The sequence below is a fragment of the Trachemys scripta genome, chromosome 8 (assembly GCF_013100865.1).
Source record: "Trachemys scripta elegans isolate TJP31775 chromosome 8, CAS_Tse_1.0, whole genome shotgun sequence".
Lineage (NCBI taxonomy): Eukaryota > Metazoa > Chordata > Testudines > Emydidae > Trachemys > Trachemys scripta.
Window position 1 is genome coordinate 37,917,322 of NC_048305.1, and position 19,513 is coordinate 37,936,834.

General features: G+C 47.4%; 1 protein-coding gene across 5 annotated transcripts in view; it reads right to left on the bottom strand.

The window, feature by feature from the left end:
- DIAPH1 (diaphanous related formin 1) overlaps positions 1 to 19,513 on the bottom strand; it is a 152,503-nt gene that overhangs the window by 45,159 nt on the left and 87,831 nt on the right. For 3 of the 5 annotated variants that reach the window (XM_034779420.1, XM_034779418.1, XM_034779421.1), the window contains 3 exons: positions 18,805 to 19,263; positions 16,168 to 16,282; positions 15,561 to 15,569 (listed from right to left, as the gene is read on the bottom strand). In XM_034779420.1, coding sequence (XP_034635311.1) covers positions 15,561 to 15,569; positions 16,168 to 16,282; positions 18,805 to 19,263 — 583 coding nt within the window. The remainder of the gene's footprint in view (positions 1 to 15,560; positions 15,570 to 16,167; positions 16,283 to 18,804; positions 19,264 to 19,513) is intronic. The other 2 variants (XM_034779422.1, XM_034779419.1) reach the window with 1 other exon arrangement.

Here is a 19,513-nt window from a genome sequence, read left to right on the forward strand (position 1 = left end):
GGAGTTTGGAATACAGGGAGGATGAGGTACCCCTAGCACTGACAGTAGGCTTTGATTGGAGTTTGGAATACAACACAGCATTAGAATAAGAAGCCAATGTGATTAGGGGCTGCCTATGCAAAGACACCAACAACATGGCATAGAGAAGTATAACTACAGCTGGGTTCAAATCTGGGCATCACATTGAAAGAAAGATCTTTATAAACGGGAAGGAATTTGAAGAGCAACAGAACTGCACCAGCAGGGATGGATTTAGAGAGATTAATACAGCTAAATACATAGCTAGCCCAGGCAAACAACTTCCCTAAGGTGACATGGGCCCAGATTCTGTGCTATGCCTCTCAGGAGGTGCAGCACAGGAATCAAAGTCCAGAGATGAAAGTGCAAAGGTGGCTTTAAACTGCTTCTGCATTTATTTAATTCTGGGATGCCTTGGGGCTGACATGACCCACAGTATAAGAAAGCAATTCTAGGGATTGCTCTAAGTACAGCAGCCTGGCATTTTGATACCTAAGGGCTGCTCTACAGCCCAGAATAGCCAGAGTGGAAACTGCTCTGGCTACTGCCCCTCCTCCCCTTAATCTGTCCCAGAATGCCCACAGGGGGTGTACTGCCTGTACTGGCCCCTCACTGCTTCAGTGTGGGGAAATTTCCATTCTGCTTTGCTTTACAGCTCCTTTATACTGCCAGGCCATAGCAAGGGACAGAATCTGTCTCCTACATCTGTCTACAAATATCTGAAAGATGCAAGCTAAAATGAAGGAGAGGAACTGATTGTGGTGGGTCATAGGGGAGTAAACTAGGAGTAACAGGAGGCAACAGGAAAGCAAACACTCAGGCTGAATAATAGAACCTTTTCCAAGTGGGGAGAACTGTTAAGCAGCAGAACTCTCATCCTAATGGAAAGGTGGAAGGCCCTGACGAAAGAACTGTAAAGAATGATCCTGTGCTGGCCATTGAGGAGGGAGGCAGGTAGTGAGATTACACCCAGTGGGTCTACTAACTGTTAATTGGTTCATGAACTCAGCACAGGAATGGAGGAGGCAAAGATGGCTTTAAGACACCTTTTCACTCTCCATATTCTCAGCCCTGCCAAGTCCCTGAAGTAGCAGAGAATGCAGTAACACACTGGCTATGCCGCACATCTGTCCCTTGGCCTGCCTTCACCACACTCCCTATACCAGGGGCTACGATGGGGGGCACACAAAGTAAATATTACCATTGGGGTCAATTGTACCCCTGTATTCTGCCAGAGCAATGTAAAGGAGCTGGGTGCAATGGAGAATCTCAGAGATCTCCCCTCTACCTGAATTCTGCAAGTAAAGAGACAGCACCAGCATAGCTGACTGAGAAGTTGTACATGGGCTAGTGATTAAAATACAAGCTCAGCCTTTCCTACCTCTGTCAGTGCATTGCAAGCGACGCTCCCCACTCCTCATGCCAATGGCAAGGGAAGGGTGGGGTGTCCTTAGATGCGGCTTAAATGAGTTCACTCTATATAACCTGAATAAAGAGCTACTAAAGGCCCAGGAACATCAGAAGGGTGTTAGCTCTGAAGAGGGAGAGAGACTGCTTCGGATGATATGCAGAGGGTGGGGATGCTAACCCAAAGAGGGAGGAGGGATTACTTAGGGTGACACACAGGGTGTAACTAGTAGTGATGGGATGAAATTAATGCTGGCCATCAGCCAGCCACTCCTGCAACGCTCTGCGAAACTATCTCCAAAGGAAATGCTGGAAGCCTTGTCCCTTGGGACATTTCAACATCGATCAAAGAAAGCCCCAGAAAATGTGCTGTAGCAACCAATCCTGCATTAGTTCCTGTGAGACTGAGTAGGCAACCTAATGGGGCCTGTCCAGCTCTGTCACCCTTCAGAAAGCATCATTTTGCTGAACATTTACAAAATTAAGCAACTCATCTAGACAGTTTGCATCAGGAACAGCTACAGTCAAATCAAAGCTGTACAGGGCTGCTTTAGTGTTCCCTGATTAACAGTCACCATTTCTCAGGCATTATATGCTCTGGGCACCATCTGCTGGTTGAAATGAGGAAGGTGAGGATTGCTGAAATAGGTCCCACTAGCCATGAACTGTCAGCACTGGTTACAGGCTCAATTTCTCTGCATGTGAGTGTGCATTCTGGGCAAGGAGAAGGGGTGTCACTTTCCTCTAAACATTAGGTATCAGCCACTCCCAAAGGCAAAACCCTAGATTAGATGGGTCGCTGGTCTGATACATACAGCTATGTGCTATAGGTCTCTTCAGGGCCCCAATAATAAGAGTGCATTGGAGTCATATGTCAGTATGGAATTGGATGGTTCCCCGTTTCCCCACCACCTCTACTTCCATTAATGTCCCTTTCTGATTCTCTTCATTCTCAGCTGCTCCCTCTTATTGAACCTGCCCCACTTCCTGCCTCTCTGTCACATTTACCTTATTCAGCACCTGCTGAATCCTGGCTCCCTTTATGTAACTAGTGGGGGTGGACAGACACCTGGTCCCAGGTCACAACAGAGGTGAGAAGGCCCCATCCCCTCAATTGAAGATAGGGTGGGGGGCCCTGGCAGGAAGATCCCCATTACTCACAGCAGTGGGTGGCTGGGACCCACCCCCAAAGCAACTGAGGGTGTACTATGTTCACAATGGGGGGGCTGAGTGAAGACATTCTCCAGAGTAGGTCAAGAGAGTGTCCTGGGTGAGGAGGACTATTCCAGAGTGACTGATGGGTGAGGAGGAAGAAGGAAAGAATAACTTCCTGGTTAATTAACTAAGAACTGTATGAAGGGCCCTGGCATGCCTCAGGTGTGGGGAGTAGGGACCAACATCCAGGCCTGGCACAACTCCACGGGCAGGGGACACCAGTCCAGCTTCATTAACTTTCTGTGCTACCTTCAGCTCAGAATCGCTCACTCATGCTGCAGTGAGGCTCATCAAATCAAAGGAAAGTGCGTGTCCTGAAGCTAACTGTGAGCGCAATTAATTAAAGCTGCACTGGGAGTCAGCTGAGATTGTAACAGGCAGAGACAGCAATGGGAGCAAGTGATGGCTGCCTGGCTCTCTTTACTCAGCCTGCAAGGGCCAAGCATACACTGCAGCCAGCATTTCAGAGACCTCTGTGCTGCACAGGGAATTAACCCCACACGCACCACACCCTAGGGGGCTCAGAGCCACCCAACACATGCTGAACATGGCTGACTAGAGCCAGTCAGTAAACTTTTTGACAAAGGAGCAGAGGAGAGGTTAAAAAGCACACAAATTATTTCCCCCAAAACATGCACATAGCCTGTCCCAGTTTGAGAAAATTACAGATCCCTGGTCCCAGCAAATTTCCCTAATGTGTACCAGCATACTGCAAGAGCAGCTGAACATTAATGGGAACTGGTCTGGACTCCAAGCAAATCCAGCCAGTTTGCAGATCAAATGGCAACAACTACAGAAATGCAGAGATGGATTTCAGCTCACAGGCCCAGCAGCCAAGTCCTCTTAACAAACATCACAAATCAAGAAAAAACTCTTAGTCCCAGCAAAAGAACAGGCTGCTCTGGGAAGTCTGATGAGCTCCCTCACACAAGCTAATGGGAACACTTGAGTTTTGCTCAAACAGGCACTCCTGAAAGAGACAGTCAGCGAACTCAGTTTTAGCAAAGGGAAAGGTGATGGGGACGCTGAAAAGACCAAAAAGTTACACGACAAAATTAAATATCCCTCAAAACAATAAGATTCTACTCTGGAATTTGAAATCTGCTTCTATTTTCACTGACGGACTCGGTGCAAAGTTTGAACTATAGCTACCAGTAAATGTCACTTGTTCTGCCTAAGTGTTGTTCTTGGAAGATCTATTCCTCCATGAAGCCTTCTCTGACAGCAGTCAACTGGCATTTACCTACTCAGAGAGAAATTAATCTGAATCCCACTGCTGAAGTGTCAGCCCACATCTAGAGTCTGATTCTTGAGTTCTCAGTATCCACCTGTTATTATCCAGGTCAGTACGCTGGTCTGCTGCTGAACTGTCCAGCTGAGAAATTATTCTTAATCCCTTGCCTCCCAACTTCTGCAATGTTCCCTTTCATAGGAGTTAGAGATGGAAAAGGCCTACGAGATCCCCATGCAAGTGCCATGCGGCAGATAGTCTGATAAAAGATAGAGCAATGTGTGAAGTTTTTGGAAGTTTATACAAAGACCTGCCATTGAAAGTTAAACTTCAACCAATTTTAAGAAAAATAGAACAACCCCTTCCCTGAAAGGTAAAGCCCATCTAGCATGCACACACACTCTGGCTAAACAAGAACCTCAATATTACATGTCACAGCAACAGAAGTCGACAGGTTGTCCATGACTGCACTCCGCTTCACCACTCTTTATCAGGTTGCTCTGTAAAGGGCAGCATTCCACCTGATGCAATGCTCTCCTCGATTAATTAAACACATGCATATGGCATGGGGTGCATTTTGTCTTCTGTAGATCCTGCCTGACCTTGTTCACTTGAGATTCATTTGAAGACCGGGTTTAATCTCTCTCTGTCTTGCAATTAAGTATTTTGCAGTGTGCATTTCAGTGAGACATTACAATCTCACCCATTTAAATGGATACAGCATGAGAAACTAGCTGCCACAGAGCCAGCAATCTGATCACAAAACCCCATTTCTAAGCCAGGAGTGCCACCTACTGGACACAACAACTGGTAGGGAAATTTTAGTTCACAATGGGAAAACTGAATGGAGATAAGAGGCAATTTGCTACCACCTACAAAGATCCCAGCCACAGACTGTGACACTCTGTATCTCGGGAGAACACCCTGCACCCCCATGTTCATACTTATAATATGATTGTGTGATATCCAATGCAAAGTTTGTCATGGTGGATAATACAGTAATGTTATAGGTTGTAATTTCCTGTATATAGTTATGAGGCTGAAAATGTGTTCTCATGGCTTAAAACAAGCCCAGGCAAAGCTCTCCGGGAGCAGAGGGGCAGTTCACACTTCATCAGGGCATGTATGGGACAAACCCAGCCCAGCCTCACAGGAACAAAGGACACTGGCCTAGGCAGCAACAAAGGATCTGTTGGATTCCCCTTCCCTTGGTCAGTTCTGCAGAAAAGGACCTAGGGGTTACAGTGGACGAGAAGCTGGATATGAGTCAACAGTGTGCCCTTGTTGCCAAGAAGGCTAATGGCATTTTGGGCTGTATAAGTAGGGGCATTGCCAGCAGATTGAGGGACGTGATTATTCCCCTCTATTCGACATTGGTGATGCCTCATCTGGAGTACTGTGTCCAGTTTTGGGCCCCACAATACAAGAAGGATGTGGAAAAATTGGAAAGAGTTCAGCGGAGGGCAACAAAAATGATTACGGGGCTGGAACACATGACTTATGAGGAGAGGCTGAGGGAACTGGGATTGTTTAGTTTGCAGGGGTGATTTGATAGCTGCTTTGAACTACCTGAAAGGGGGTTCCAAAGAGGATGGATCTAGACTGTTTTCAGTGGTACCAGATGACAGAACAAGGAGTAATGGTCTCAAGTTGCAGTGGGGAAGGTTAGGCTGGATATTAGGAAAAACTTTTTCACTAGGAGGGTGGTGAAGCACTGGAATGGATTACCTAGGAAGGAGGTGGAATTTCCTTCCATAGAGGTTTTTAAGGTCAGGCTCGACAAAGCCCTGGCTGGTATGATTTAGTTGGGGTTTGTCCTGCTTTGAGCAGGGTGTTGGACTAGATGACCTCGTGAGGTCTCTTCCAACCCTCATATTCTATGATTCTATGGGACTATGATGAGATAATGTTCACCTGACTCTGAAGGGGGGGGGGCCAAGAGGGAAGAAAGAACATGATAAAAGGGAGAGATGTTTGCCACGCTCTCTCTCTCTCTCTCTCCCACCTACATCTACAGACACCACACCAAGCGACTTAAGCATTGATCAAAAGGGAGAACCTGGCGGAAGGGCAACCAGCCAGCTTGTGATGAGAAGCATCTAAGTTTGTAAGGGCACTGAAAGTGTTAAGATCAGCTTAGAATGCGTTTTGCTTTTATTTCATTTGACCAAATCTGACTTGTTGCACTTTGACTTATAATCACTTAAAATCTATTTTTTGTAGTTACTAACTTTGTTTATTCTACCTGAAGCAGTGCATTTGATTTGAAGTGTGTCAGAGACTCCCCTTGGGATAACAAGCCTGGTACATATCAATTTATATGTTAAATTGACAAACTCATATAAGCTTGCAGCGTCCAGCGGGCATCAGTGGACACTGCAAAACGGAGGTTCCTAGGATTGTGTCTGGGACCAGAGATATTGGCTAGTGTCATTCGGTTGCACAATCCAAGCAGCGGCTGGCCAAAAGTGCTCACTCATGTATCTGGGAGCAGCTTACATGGCAGAGGCTGTGCGTGAACAGCCCGGGTGTGGGGGTTCTCACAGCAGAGCAGGGTAAGGCCGGCTCCCAGAGTCGAGGATTGGAGTGACCTAGCAGATCACCGGTCCAGATAACACCAGGGGAACATCACACAGACAAAGACCCTATTTCTCCACCAATAATTTTTTAATGTAGTTCAATAAATAATGATAGCAGCTCAGATCTGTCAAGCCCATTCAGCCATCTCTTACCTACATACGGGCAGGGCAATGCCACCCTCACCCACATCTCCTTCTACAATGGCAGGGCATTTTCTCTCACCCCTGCTGTCATCATTCCCTCCCTCGCAGCAGGGCAGTCTCCTAGAGTTTTGCTTTCTAAGTAACAAGGAATCTCATGGAATCCTCCCAGGATGGAAAATCTGCATCTCACTGCATGGAACAGGTGCCACCATACAGAAGAGTGGTCTGCTCCACCCTAGGAGAATCTCCCCAGATAGGGCCTCCGAGATTTTGGAAAAGCTTTCTCTGCAGAGGCACTCTGTCCCGCCATCATATCCGCTGTTCCATGAACAGTGAGACTGAAGGAGAAAAAGCATTAGCGTGCAAGCTTATGGGTATTAGTGGGGACAGCAGTGTGAAGTAATGATCTCAGGGAGATGCTTCTCTAGCCTGGAGCACTTACTGGTCAGTCACTAAGCCTCCTCTTAACATTTCACTCTGCTCCATGTCTGGGATCTTCCAAACAGGACAGTGGGTCTCCTTATCAGCTCTGTGCAGTCTGATACCCTTTGAGGACAGGCATTCCATTACCGAGGCAATTGCATCTAGGTTAGGAGCCAGTTCTCAGGAGATAACTGTGCACTGAGGGCCCAAAGATCAGGACTCTGACAAATGAACAAGCCTCCAAGAGTCTAAAGTGTCATGCACTACAGAACTGGGGAATGGCAGCTGCAGTGTGAGAACCACCACCCTGTCCCTATGCACCAGCAACACACTGGTGAACCTGACACATCAACAGAGCAATAAGTTGCCATAGGGCAAAGGGACACTACTACTAAATCCCAATCACTAGTGGAAAGCCTTGATGAATTACTAAGCTATGTTGTGAAAGATATCTGAGCTATCATATATACTTGCACTCGTAGCTTGTCCGGCCAATAAATTCCACAAGATCAAATCAGTTTTTTATTTATAGTGCACACTGTGGAGTGCACAGTGTAGGAGGCTCAGCACCACACAAGCCCTTGCTTCATTCATTAACGACCTAGTATGGTGTACAGTGCCTCATGCACTACTATATGGTGTGCAATAAATGAGGTAGGACTTCACAGAAGCCTTTGCCTCATTAATACTACATCTAAACAACTGACTTTCATGATCTCTGTTTGGCACGCAAATAAAAGGAAAAAGTAGTGCAAGATATTATATATGGTCTGGTTGATAGAAGCACCTGTGCTGATCTCAAATACAATATACAAAGGGCCAGCAGAGATACAGCTCCTCAGAGGGTAATTAGGGCAGAAGTAGCAGGAGAGAAAGAAAGGCTGGGAGTTCTCCTGCCCCTGTGACCTTTGCAGCAGCATGAACCTGTCTGAATCAGAGCTGAGTCTGGGGATGGAATAATGAGGCTCCCAGCAGTAAATGTCAGTTCAGAAACAAGCATTTGACCCTCCAGAAGAAGAGGAAAAGAGTAGAAAAACCAGGGAGACCAAGGCCATAACTGTCTGGCTCTAAGACAGACAAAGCAGCAGGCACAACACAGACCTCACCAAAGCAGGGCAGGCACAAAGATGCAGGTAGATTTTTATTATCTGAGGTAACGCAAAGTAGCACTGCTCGGATAAGCAAGTGTAGTGATGAGTGTGCTGTCTAGTGTTGGGGCAGGAGCTGTGTTTGACAAGCAATGAAGCAAACAATGGAAGCTGAGGAAACCCTGGTGATCCAAAAAACTTCCCCACACACAGAAACACAGTCATCCACAGCACTAACAATGTCTGTGCACATTCAAGCTGTGCAAAACAAGCCTGCTGCTCCTAGCTCCCACAGAGCTCTGCAGCAGCTGTTCACAGCCAGTTATTCCAGGCCTGCAGAGCCAACAGGATCCACCTCAGGGCCCACAGAATACCGACCCCCTCCCAGTCAATCACTTCTGGGCCCATCTATACACAAAATTTGGAAGAGCAGAGCAAGGGTTCAATTATTTTGCTTCAGAGACAGAAGTGCTTGAATGAAGGGGCAGACAGATACAGAGCATGTGTTCTCAAACCCCCATCCCCACAGCATGGAGATGGCCCTGGAAATGGAATCCAGCCCACATGTCTCCAGTGTTTGGGGGTCTGTTAAACAGTCGGAGATAAACTCCTTTAACTCAAGTCTCACTCCTGCTGGCAGACGAACCTACACCTGCAGGGTGACACCCACAAATTTTCCCTCTAAAACACTTGCCACCTACATGTGGGAAATGACCAAGGCATGCACGATAGCTTCCCACCCCAAGTGGGCAGAGGAAGAGCAGGGAGGAGAAATCATGGTGAGGAGACAGGCAGAAAAGCCACATGAGAAAGAAAGAGCAAGAGAGCATTAGAGAGAGACATTTACAAAGAATGAAGTATTGGAGAAACAGGAATGAAGGAAAGTGACACTGACGAAGCCAGCAAGGGCCAGTAGAGCGGAGGGGATGGGCTCACAGGGGCTGCCTCAAACAAAGTTTGCTTTACTTATGATTGCATGCTGGTTTCACTATTAAAAAAAATGACCTGAAACTGCCCTGGCTTTGGATAGAGAAGGGACATTCTTCAAGCCCCTCTAGACCAGTTTTGTTTTCCTTTAAAAGAACCAGTAGGAATATTACTGAATCCTTATGCCAGAGCTACAATCGGAGTAGTACAGGCTCACACACATTCAGCTTGGAGAGGACCACAAAGGGTCCCCTCAAAACTACACTTAACAGAAGTGGTTTGCTCATAGGTGTCCAACCCCATTTGACACCTATGCTAATGGGGTGAGCTAATTCACCCCCCACATACATGCACACACAGAGATTAAAGGCCTTCCTCTGCTGGGCTGGTGGCCAAGGTATGTCAGATCAAATCTGGTAAACAATGCAATCCAAACAGAAGGACAAGGGCTCTCCCTTTCCCTCACTTGCCATGAAGAGCTGAGCTGCACTGCAGGTACTGGAGCGTGAGCCACAGCTCTTGCGTTCAGCGACACTCCCAGGCACCAGCACTCCCAAACACATCAATTTTTCGGCAGGTTTTCACAAAGGTGGATTGTGCTTACATGTGTTTGCAATTACCAGCTTCGGCGGTGGGGCTGGCAGGGCTTTTATCACAGTGTTGTGGGCAATGAGATGGGAGTGACCTGAAACATTCATAATCGGGGACTGAGTTTGTCCCACTTTGGGAAAGTGATATCAGCATCCCAGCCGCTACCCCCACTTTATCTTGAGGAGGGAAGAGTACACAGCACCCTAAAATCCAAAGGGCCTTCCCTTTCCACTTTCCTGGTGTTCTATTGCTCAGACAGAGAGCAACAGGGACTAAGAAGAACACAAAACATCCCAGGAAAATTTGAATCCAAAGTTGAAGAGATTTGTGAGCAGCATGTTTCAGAATACACAGGCACCAGCCTCCAAAGGGTTTTATTAAGAAACTATCTCTCTTCAGGTTTTGAACTACTGCCCATAGTTGTAGTATATAGAAGAGATGAGCAACAGCAAAGTCTCTAGTGGACATCTTGAAGTCTCTGGCTTCTCTCACCTTTCAGGTAACAGGAAAGACTCTGCTTAGGGTAGGTATTTTTTCTATTTAAGGATGGAGATTGGGTGGTTGATATTGCAAGTGTCTCTGTTGTTATGGTGGGAAAAAACAGTTCAATTTCTGCATTTAATAATACCCCAAATAGCTTCTGTTTACAAGGGCTTAGTGCTATGAATGCTGTGCCACACTGGAAGAGGATTCCATGGTACCAGGTTCCTGTATGACACAGATCATTGCTGGTAATGGACTTCAGGAACAGGTCCAAAGTGGTAGTGAAACCTGCACAGCACATAGACCCTGATCTGTAGGGGAACAGACATTCAGAAGGCTGTATTCTGCAGTTACCTACAATAAAGAGAGCCCTCTTACCAACTGCTGATATGGAAGTATGCCCAGGACTGAGAAGCACAATCCTAACATAAGCTCTCAGCTTCAGTAATTTCACCTCAGCCAGCATACATTAACCTCCTCCCTGTCAAAACCTCTCAATGAATTTTGTATCTGTTTTATTTGCAAAGAAAAAACCCATTCTCTTTTTTGGGAGCGGGGCAAAGGAGTACCCTGGGATCAGTGTTAATAGTCCTGACAAGGTATCCTGTTTGCATATTGCCTATGTTCACATGCTGTCACAATAATAGCTGTTAGGATGGAGCACAGCTACAAACCCTCTCCTCAGAACAGAGGCAAATTCCCTGTAATAGATGGGAATTGGAGCTCCTGGAAGAGGGAGGGCAAGGAAACATCACTCAACACTCTTGGACAGGAGCTGTCTCCCCCACACAATGGCTTCCTGGCTCGACATCACCTCTTCTATCACACTGCGCAGCTCCAAGGAATTCTGACGTCCCAACACAAAATGATGAGAGCCCAAAGGGAGGAGTGAAGCTGGGACCCCAGGACACTGCTGCCCTCAGCATTCCATTTGTGTTTCAGTTCATTTTGGAATCAGTTGAGAAAGCAACTGATTTATCGTAAGCAACCTCACAGTTCAAGCTTGTGAAATTTTCACAGGCTGCGAGTCTCTGAGGAGAAGAACCTGCCTTGGTACAGACAGAGGAGAGTGCCTTGCCTTCCATTTGCTTTTAGCTCCATAAATATTAAATAGTTTTGAAAGATATTCTGCATAAAGCACTCAGTGAGATGGGGAAGAGAGCCTCAGCATCCACCTGTTAAGAGCAGGAGAAAGGAAAGGAGAGATGCCAGCCACTGGGACGAGTGGACAGCCAGTTAATGCATACTAAACACTCTACAAACCTCTCTGCAAACTGTCCGAGGGGGAGCCCCTTCCATTCACCCTATTCTGCGTGCACCATATTTCTCTTAGTATGGGAAGTTGCAGAAATGAAGCATGGGATTAGAAAAGTCGATAGGAAAGTCCACTGGGGCCCAGAGCCCAAGATCTGATAAGGCAGCCTATGAATGTTCAGCATACTGCCACCTCTCTGATTAACAGTGACAGGCACACCAGGAATGGATGGCAAGTGTCAGTGGGTACAAGCATGCTGGTTGGCCAGCTCAGCCATCGCTCTTCCTGCCAAACCACTCACTTCCCTGAGAGAGATATTAAAAACAAGACCCCCAGTATTTAAATAATTGAACTGTCATCAGCTGTCTGACTGATGAAAGTTGAAAGAAAAGTCAGGGAAAGCTGGAGTCACTGAAGCATGGGAAAAAGAGAGAAAAGGGGAAAGAGGAAGGGAAAAGACATTCTGCTGACATCTCATTCCAAGACTCATTTTACATACAGAGGAGAGATTCTTCTTTACCCTCTGGGTAAAAATGATTAAACTTTTCTTTCAAAGTGTGGCAGCTGAAAGGAAGGAGTGGAGTTAAATATTTCACAGGCAAGTGCAGGATGTGGGGGTGGGGGGAGGAAGATGGCCAAGTGCAGTTTGTACCTTTCAGAGAGCAGGGCACAGCGTACTGCCAAACCCATTAAACAGAACTAAGTGCAGCTGTGTAGTTTTAATTGAAAGCCAGTTAAAAATTAAAGAGTGCCCTGCTCATATTAAAGTGGAGTCTACCTGTGGAGTAGTGTGTGAGGTGCCTCTTCGGGGAGCTTTAATGCCTAATAGAGATGTTCACTCATTCAGGACAGTTAGAAAAGTGGAGAGTAGTAACTCTTTCATGCACAGTTTACTCAAGCTACCCATCTCAGCCATTTAGTTTCCACTCCCCAGAGGACAAATCCCCAACTTTGCAAGTAGGAATTGGGAGATGCAGAGTACGGACTGTCACTCAAAGTGAGTACTTCCACAAGACAGCAGAAGTCCTTGAGACAGGGACACTAGACCACCAAACCCCTTTTCACCACTACAGCCCCCTGCTAAGTAACCCAACCATCTTCAGACAGTGCCCACCCTAGTAAGAAAGGCAGCTACCCTTCCCCAGTCACTACCTTGGGGCCTCATTCAGGCTTTCCATCAGCACTGTACAACCTGCCTTTTTCTGTTACCACTGCACAATACAGTACCAGGTGTGCCAACATTGCCCAGATTCAATAGCTGATCACCCTTCACTCTTCCCGAAATGACAGATGCCTGGGGTTGGCCTGATTCTAGCTGTTCAGCGTGAAGACCATACTGAGGCTCTCATGGGCACTATCCACTGGTGCTTAAAAACAGCACTTTAAGCCTCTGATTAACAGTGGATCCCTTGCGCAGAGGGTCACGAAATTTGCCCAGACATGGGAAAACTTAATAGAAGCTACAGAGCTGCACTGAATTTGCATTAGAGAGCATACTGCACGTGGCCTCATCTTTCATAGAGAAGGAGAGTCAGGCACCAATGGCCACACCCCTGGATCAAGAGTGTATGGTGGAACTGTGATCTGAGCAGACTGTGGCTCTGTATGGTGGCAGCAGCAGAGTACAGCAAAGAGCTCCACAGGCTAAACCTGGCTGCAAGGGCTGCACTTTAGCCATCCCATCTTGGGTTTCCCTGCATGCTGGACCATTTGATTGCATAGCAGAGCCTAGGTTATGACCTCAGTGCAGATATTTGTTTGTAAAGACTGCACTGCTTTTGAGGATCCCAACCTTCCCTAAACTAGCAGTCAGACTCTGACTTAAAACACTAGAGATACTTTGGGGGGGGCAAGGGGAAGGGATAGCCCAATGGTTTGAGCATTGGCCTGCTAAACCCAGGGTTGAGAGTTCAATCCTTGAGGGGGCCATTTAGGGATTTGGGGCAAAAATCTGTCTAGGGATTAGTCATTGGACTCAATGACCTCCAGAGGTCCCTTCCAACCCTGATATTCTAAGAACTGTTTCCTGACATGACAAGCCCTGAATGCTAGAAACAGAGGAACTGTGAAGTCTCATTACAACAACTACTTAGGAGGGAGGGAGTGTCCCTGCTGACTTCAGATCATTTCTAAAAGAGGCTCTGAGGCCACTGGTGAAAGAGGGTCAGACCCTTTCAACAGAAAAGTCCAGGAATCCTTCCTAAAAGGCATGGGGGTTTCTGTACAAGAGAGCAGCTCAGTCAGGGCAAGGGTGGTTAGGAGGTAGAACGGGAAGGAGTATTTGCCATTGCAAGTACAGAATCTGCTAGCCTGCCACCTAAATGCCTGCAGTTACCAGACATGTGAGTATGAGACTGGAACCCACAGAGGTGGCAGAGAGAGTTTGGGAAAATGGACTAATAGAGATCCCACAAGCACAACTGAGGAAAATTCATACAACAACCAAACCCTCCTCCCTCCACCCAGAATGCACTCTTTGGTAATCATAACAATGAGAGTGCAGCCTGTCGGCCAGCACAAGACTAATCCATTCAACTGCAGAGAAAGCAGAAAGAGCCAGTATCACCCAGGACAACGCAAGGCTTTGAAAGACAATCATCTGGGGGAGGGAGAAGAACAAAGAAAGCACGATACAGCACTGATGGACTCCAGCAGTCCACTGCCACCCTCCCACACCGAGTATTGCTGCCCCCTTCCTCTGACAGAAACAATATGCAATCCTGGGAGGATTATCTGTCCTCTTCCTAGGTGGGACATATCCTGGACATGTGGCATTAGAAGAGCATCAATGACAGGAAAGAGTGGGCCTTCCTCTGCCCTATTAACTGGGTGAAGGTACCTCTTAGGGAAGGGACGGGAGCTCCCTCATCACCTCGTTCAAGGCAATTACTCCAAACCTGTGCAAGGTTTTCACTCATTTGGGACTATGACTGCCTAGATGCCTTTGCAAGAGCAGCTGTGAAAGTTGTGCTCAGCTCAGGCAGCTGGGAGGGAACGAAGGGGGAACATCTGAGAGTGGCATGCCAGCAGTAGGCAGCATCCTGAGTCTGGCCAGGTCTCCTGTGAGCAGCCAACGAGGTTGGACAGGGTTTCATTGCAGCATTGAGGGAACTTTTCTGTTATGCAAATGTGAGAGTCACTTCCTGAAAGCTGCCAGAGGCACCTAGCAGCCTGTCAAACTTCTTACTGAAACAAATTGAAGTGCAGCCTGGCACCATCAGATCAGCTAAAGAGGAAAAATTATACTGTCTATAAATATGCTAATTCTGCTGGGGAAGGGGAGAGGGACAGAGGGTTTGAAGCTGTGCTTATTAGCTCCACTCATCAGGGGTCGAGATGAACATCTAAATAAAACAAAGAAGCAGAGAGGAGATGAGGCAGCCAATTTATCAGCCAAGCTGCAATCTCAATTGGCAACATGACAAACTCTTCCATCCATTGTACCCCATCCAGGCAGGGGCCCTGCACTACAGACAAAGGTAGGGGAAAAGATTCATCCCACACTTCAGAGGGGCATCTGGCACCCCAACTACAGACATGAAGCCCAAAGAGAGGAGGAAGAAGAGTAATATTTCACCCTTACAGACAAAGAGCGTGTGTTTGTTTTTCACCCCCAATACAGACGAGGCGTTACACAGAGGGGAGAGCAAAGGCCCAGAAGAAACAAGGAGCCTCAGTTCGGGGTAAAGCTTCAGAGAGGACACAGTTGGCAAACACCTGCAGTTAGGTGACTGCTGCATCAGTTAGAGAAGGAACTCATGGTGGGGGAACCCTGTAACTACATAATATGGTAACATCACTGCTACACTAGAGAGAAAATAGGGGGCGTGGGGTGGAAGCAAAATCAGTGCATCCTGTTCTCAACTCCTTTAAAAGGATGAGAGTTGAGGGAAAGGGAGCCTGGGGCTCATGGAGGAGCCCGACACATACTTGGGTAAGAGTATGAGAATTTCAGCTGTATTTGATAAGTAAATCAAACACTCAGGAACCATCACTAATACTATTGCAGTAAGAGGGGAAAGGCCTGCTAATGGACGGAAACCACTTCCAGCATCCTCTTTCTGAGGTTCCCCCAGGCTAGTCACCCCATCCTAAGGAACCTTTTCATTGAGCAGTAATCACTTCCTCCTCTCAGCAGAATTGCTTTTCAGATGGTAGAGTCTCCCCAAAGCAGTCTCAGACAGGTTGATGCTACTCACCCTTGGAGGCTGCAGGTAGCGGCCCAATGAATCCACAGAACAGGAAGCAGGGCGAGGAGAGGGGAAAAGAAAATTAGACCAAGTGGACAATAATAATAATTATAATATAATAATAATAATAATATATGGAGATATCCTATCTCCTAGAACTGGAAGGGACCCTGAAAGGTCATCAAGTTCAGCCCCCTGTCTTCACTAGCAGGACCAAGTACTGTTTTTGCCCCAGATCCCTAAGTGGCCCCCTCAAGGATTGAACTCACAACCCTGGGTTTAGCAGGCCAATGCTCAAACCACTGAGCTATCCTTCCCTCCCCAATACCACATCCTAGAATGAACTTCTCCTACCTCACATGTTCCCATTCCTGCACAGTGCTCAAATGCCAAAGAAAAGGATCACAAAATCACCATGAAAAGACTGGTCTATCAAGGCATTCAACTGCCAACTGAGAAGTCCTCCTTGCCTAACTTCCCTCCCACTACATGGCAGATAGCCTCTTGGCAGCTAGCTCCTTTGTATTCCTTCTGAATAAAGTTATGCATTCCCAGATCCCTCCCACTCTTCAATGCTGATTGAAGAAGCTGGAGTGACACCGCGCACAGCACTTACACTTAGTCTGGGCAGAGAAGGTGAGCGTTAGCTTGGCAAAGAGCTCATCGTTCTCAAATCGATCTTCTTTTACCTTGGTCCAGAAACAGTCCTGAGAGAGCTCCTCTGCCACAATCTGTAGGGGAGAAAAAGCACGATGCACGGTCAAAATTTGTGTGTACACATACACAGCTTACAGGGGATCTCATCCCACCTCCCTGTTTGTTCCTTTAACATCTTTCAATGGGTCCAGATCCTCCTCTCTTACTCTTTGCAGATGCCCCACAGACCTCTGTCCTTGGCCCCCTCCTCTTTCCCTTTATACATTCTCTCAGGGTGATCTTTCTGCTCAGTTTCAACTACCGTCTTAGAACCAATGACTCACAAATCAACTTGTCCACCCTACCTGCTTCCCTCCTTCCAGCGCCTTAACTCAGTCTGTGTCCATCTCCCCCCAGATGTCTTACCATCAAATTTAAATGAAACATGGCTAAATATGAACCCCTCAATTTTCCTCCAAAACCCTCACTAGTCTTTCTAGTCTTACTGTTGACAGTACAGTCATCCTGTAACTGAGGCCCATATTCTGTGGGTCATCTTTGACAACTCCCCTGCCTTAACTCACACATCCAGGTTGTGTCCAGATTTTGCCAGGCCTTTCTCCATAACCCCTTTAAGATCCAGCATTTCCTTTCTAGCCCACAGCTAAAATGCTCATCCTGGTCATCACCATCTTCTGTCCTGGCGATTGCAATCTTCTTCTCTCCAGTCCCTCTGAAACCCACATTTCACCTCTCCAGCCCACTCCAAATGTAGCTGCTGAGATCATATTCTGTACCAGTCATTCTTCCCATGTCTCTCCCCTACACACTCTGAATCCTTCTATTGGCCCGCTCTTTTCCAGGGAGGGAGGGAGAAGTGGAGTGGCAGCGGCGCGCTCAAGGAGGAGGCGGCGGAGGTAGAGGTGAGTTGGGGCGGAGAGCGGTTCCTCTCCCTACCCCGATATAACGCGGTCTCACCTATAACACAGTGAGATTTTTTGGCTCCCGAGGACCGCGTTTTATCAGGGTAGAGGTGTATTACACTGCTTCCCACAACAATGCCAGCCTTGTGTCTTCTTTTACAACAACAGCATCTTCCATGCCACTCTTCCCCTGAACTGACCCCTCAGAGCCTCTACAATCTCATTCAAATCACTTCTCAAGAGCTACTTCTACCATGCCCTCTCTACAAGAAGTTAAATAACTAACATTACACTGAGAGGCCTGTGGGGATAGTTTAAAGTACATATTTGGACTGTATGTTTTATCCCTCTCCACCACTCATCTTAAGCTACATGACTTCTTGTATTGTAAGCTCTTAAGGTCAGAGACTGTCTCTCTATGGAAATGAGACAGCATCTGGAACTGTAAGGGCACAATCAAAATACAAGCAGTGGATACAATTACCACTACAACCACCATCACCACCAGAAAGTCTGTTCCTACTAGTAATTCTGCCTCTTTTATCAGCACCAGCACATTAGGTCGTAAAGCTGAAAGACGACGACCCCAGTAACACTTCCACATTGTCGACGAGGAGCAAACAGGTTCAACATTTGTTACTGTTTGACCTCCACACAGCTCTGCTAATGCTCCACAATCCTGGCCTGTAGCACACCAGGACATCCCAGACCTTGGATTACACACAGTTCTGCCAATTCACCTATATTCTGATCTGCAGAAGACTTGTTCCTAGTCTAGTCCTGGGTCCTCATATTGCTTTGCGAATTCCAATTTTGGGCCTCTCCTGAGCAGACAAGGTCAATTGGGCTCAACTGCACATCAATTTTGTGATACATACACATGATCACTGAGACCACCAAACTTGGCTACAGTTCTGGCTGAAAAGGATTTGAATGCAGATCCTCCAAAGTGGAAGGCTAGTATATTAACCCACTGAGCTATTACATGCAACGTTTCTGTGCTAATAAACCAAATAAGCATGCAGCAGGAAAGAGGAGGCCAGCCTCCTTGCTATGCCCACAGGCTCTCTGGTGCCAGCTTGACTGGGCTGTGCACACTTGCTGCCTGCTTGTGGTAGACATTAGCAGGGCAACAATTCTGCTCACACACATATTCACTATCTTTGTCCCGGTTCAAAAAAAACCAAACCCAAACACCTGGGAGAAAAATTTTAATTTAAATGACAAAGCAGCCTGTGCTTTCTACAGCAGGGTAATTATCTAGTGTTTGCATATTTTAGAAGGGTTGTGATTATTAAATTGGTTGTTACCATGGTGCTGCCTTCAAAACACCTCCTCCAAGGCAGAGGGCAGAAAACATTCAATAAATAATACAAGTGAAATTAAATGAAATTAAACACCACAGAGTCCATTAATCAGCAGCTGCAGGCTAAAGAGGAAACAGAATGCTCCTTGGCATCACTCCAGCACAGGGACACTGCTACATTACAGGGGAGGCCTGATCCACAAAGAAGCTCTTGCTCTCCATTAGCCACCAGACACCCCTATTCCTCAGGTGGTTTCCTCTCCCCTCCCCTCATACACCACAAAGGATGCCTGATAAAGTCGCACATTTCTGAAGGATGGAGAGAATATGGAGTGGGCGACAGCACCTGGCATAGAACCGTTCTGGAAGATAGGTTAGCAGGTCTTACCTTAGACCAATTAGGTCTCCGCAGCTGCACCTCTGGCTTATATTGTTTCTTTGGAGCCAATCCATAGGGGAGAGCTGGAGGTGCAGGGGCTCCCCAGCTCCCGAACCCAGGGGGCAGAGGAGGAGGGGCACCCATTCCTGGAGGAGGCGGTGGGATCCCAGGACCTCCAGGGAGCGGAGGGGGAGGGGGCGGGATCCCAGGACCACCAGGGAGCGGAGGGGGAGGGGGCGGGACCGCAGCCGCCCCAGGGAGCGGCGGGGGAGGGGGCGGGACCGCAGCCGCCCCAGGGAGCGGCGGGGGAGGCGGCGGGACCGCAGCCGCCCCAGGGAGCGGCGGGGGAGGCGGCGGGACCGCAGCCGCCCCAGGGAGCGGCGGGGGAGGCGGGGCAGATGCAGCTTTAGAAGAGATAGCAGCAATTTCCCTCTTAGTATCTTCAAGCTCCTTCGATAACTCAACGATCTGAAGAAAGAAGAGCAAAATAAGCAAAATTAGAGTATCTAATTCCCAGCCCTGTAGGGCAGACAGGAGACCATATCTAAAACAATACCATACTTGTGGACTAGTAATTTTTTAAGGTCCTACTCTCTTCATCACAGGTCATTAGCATGAGAATTACTGGTACCCTGCTGAATGCTGTTATCTATGTGTTTTCTCCATATACTGTACCTTTGAGAGAGTGGATGTAAGTCCTCCTACAACCAGATAGATG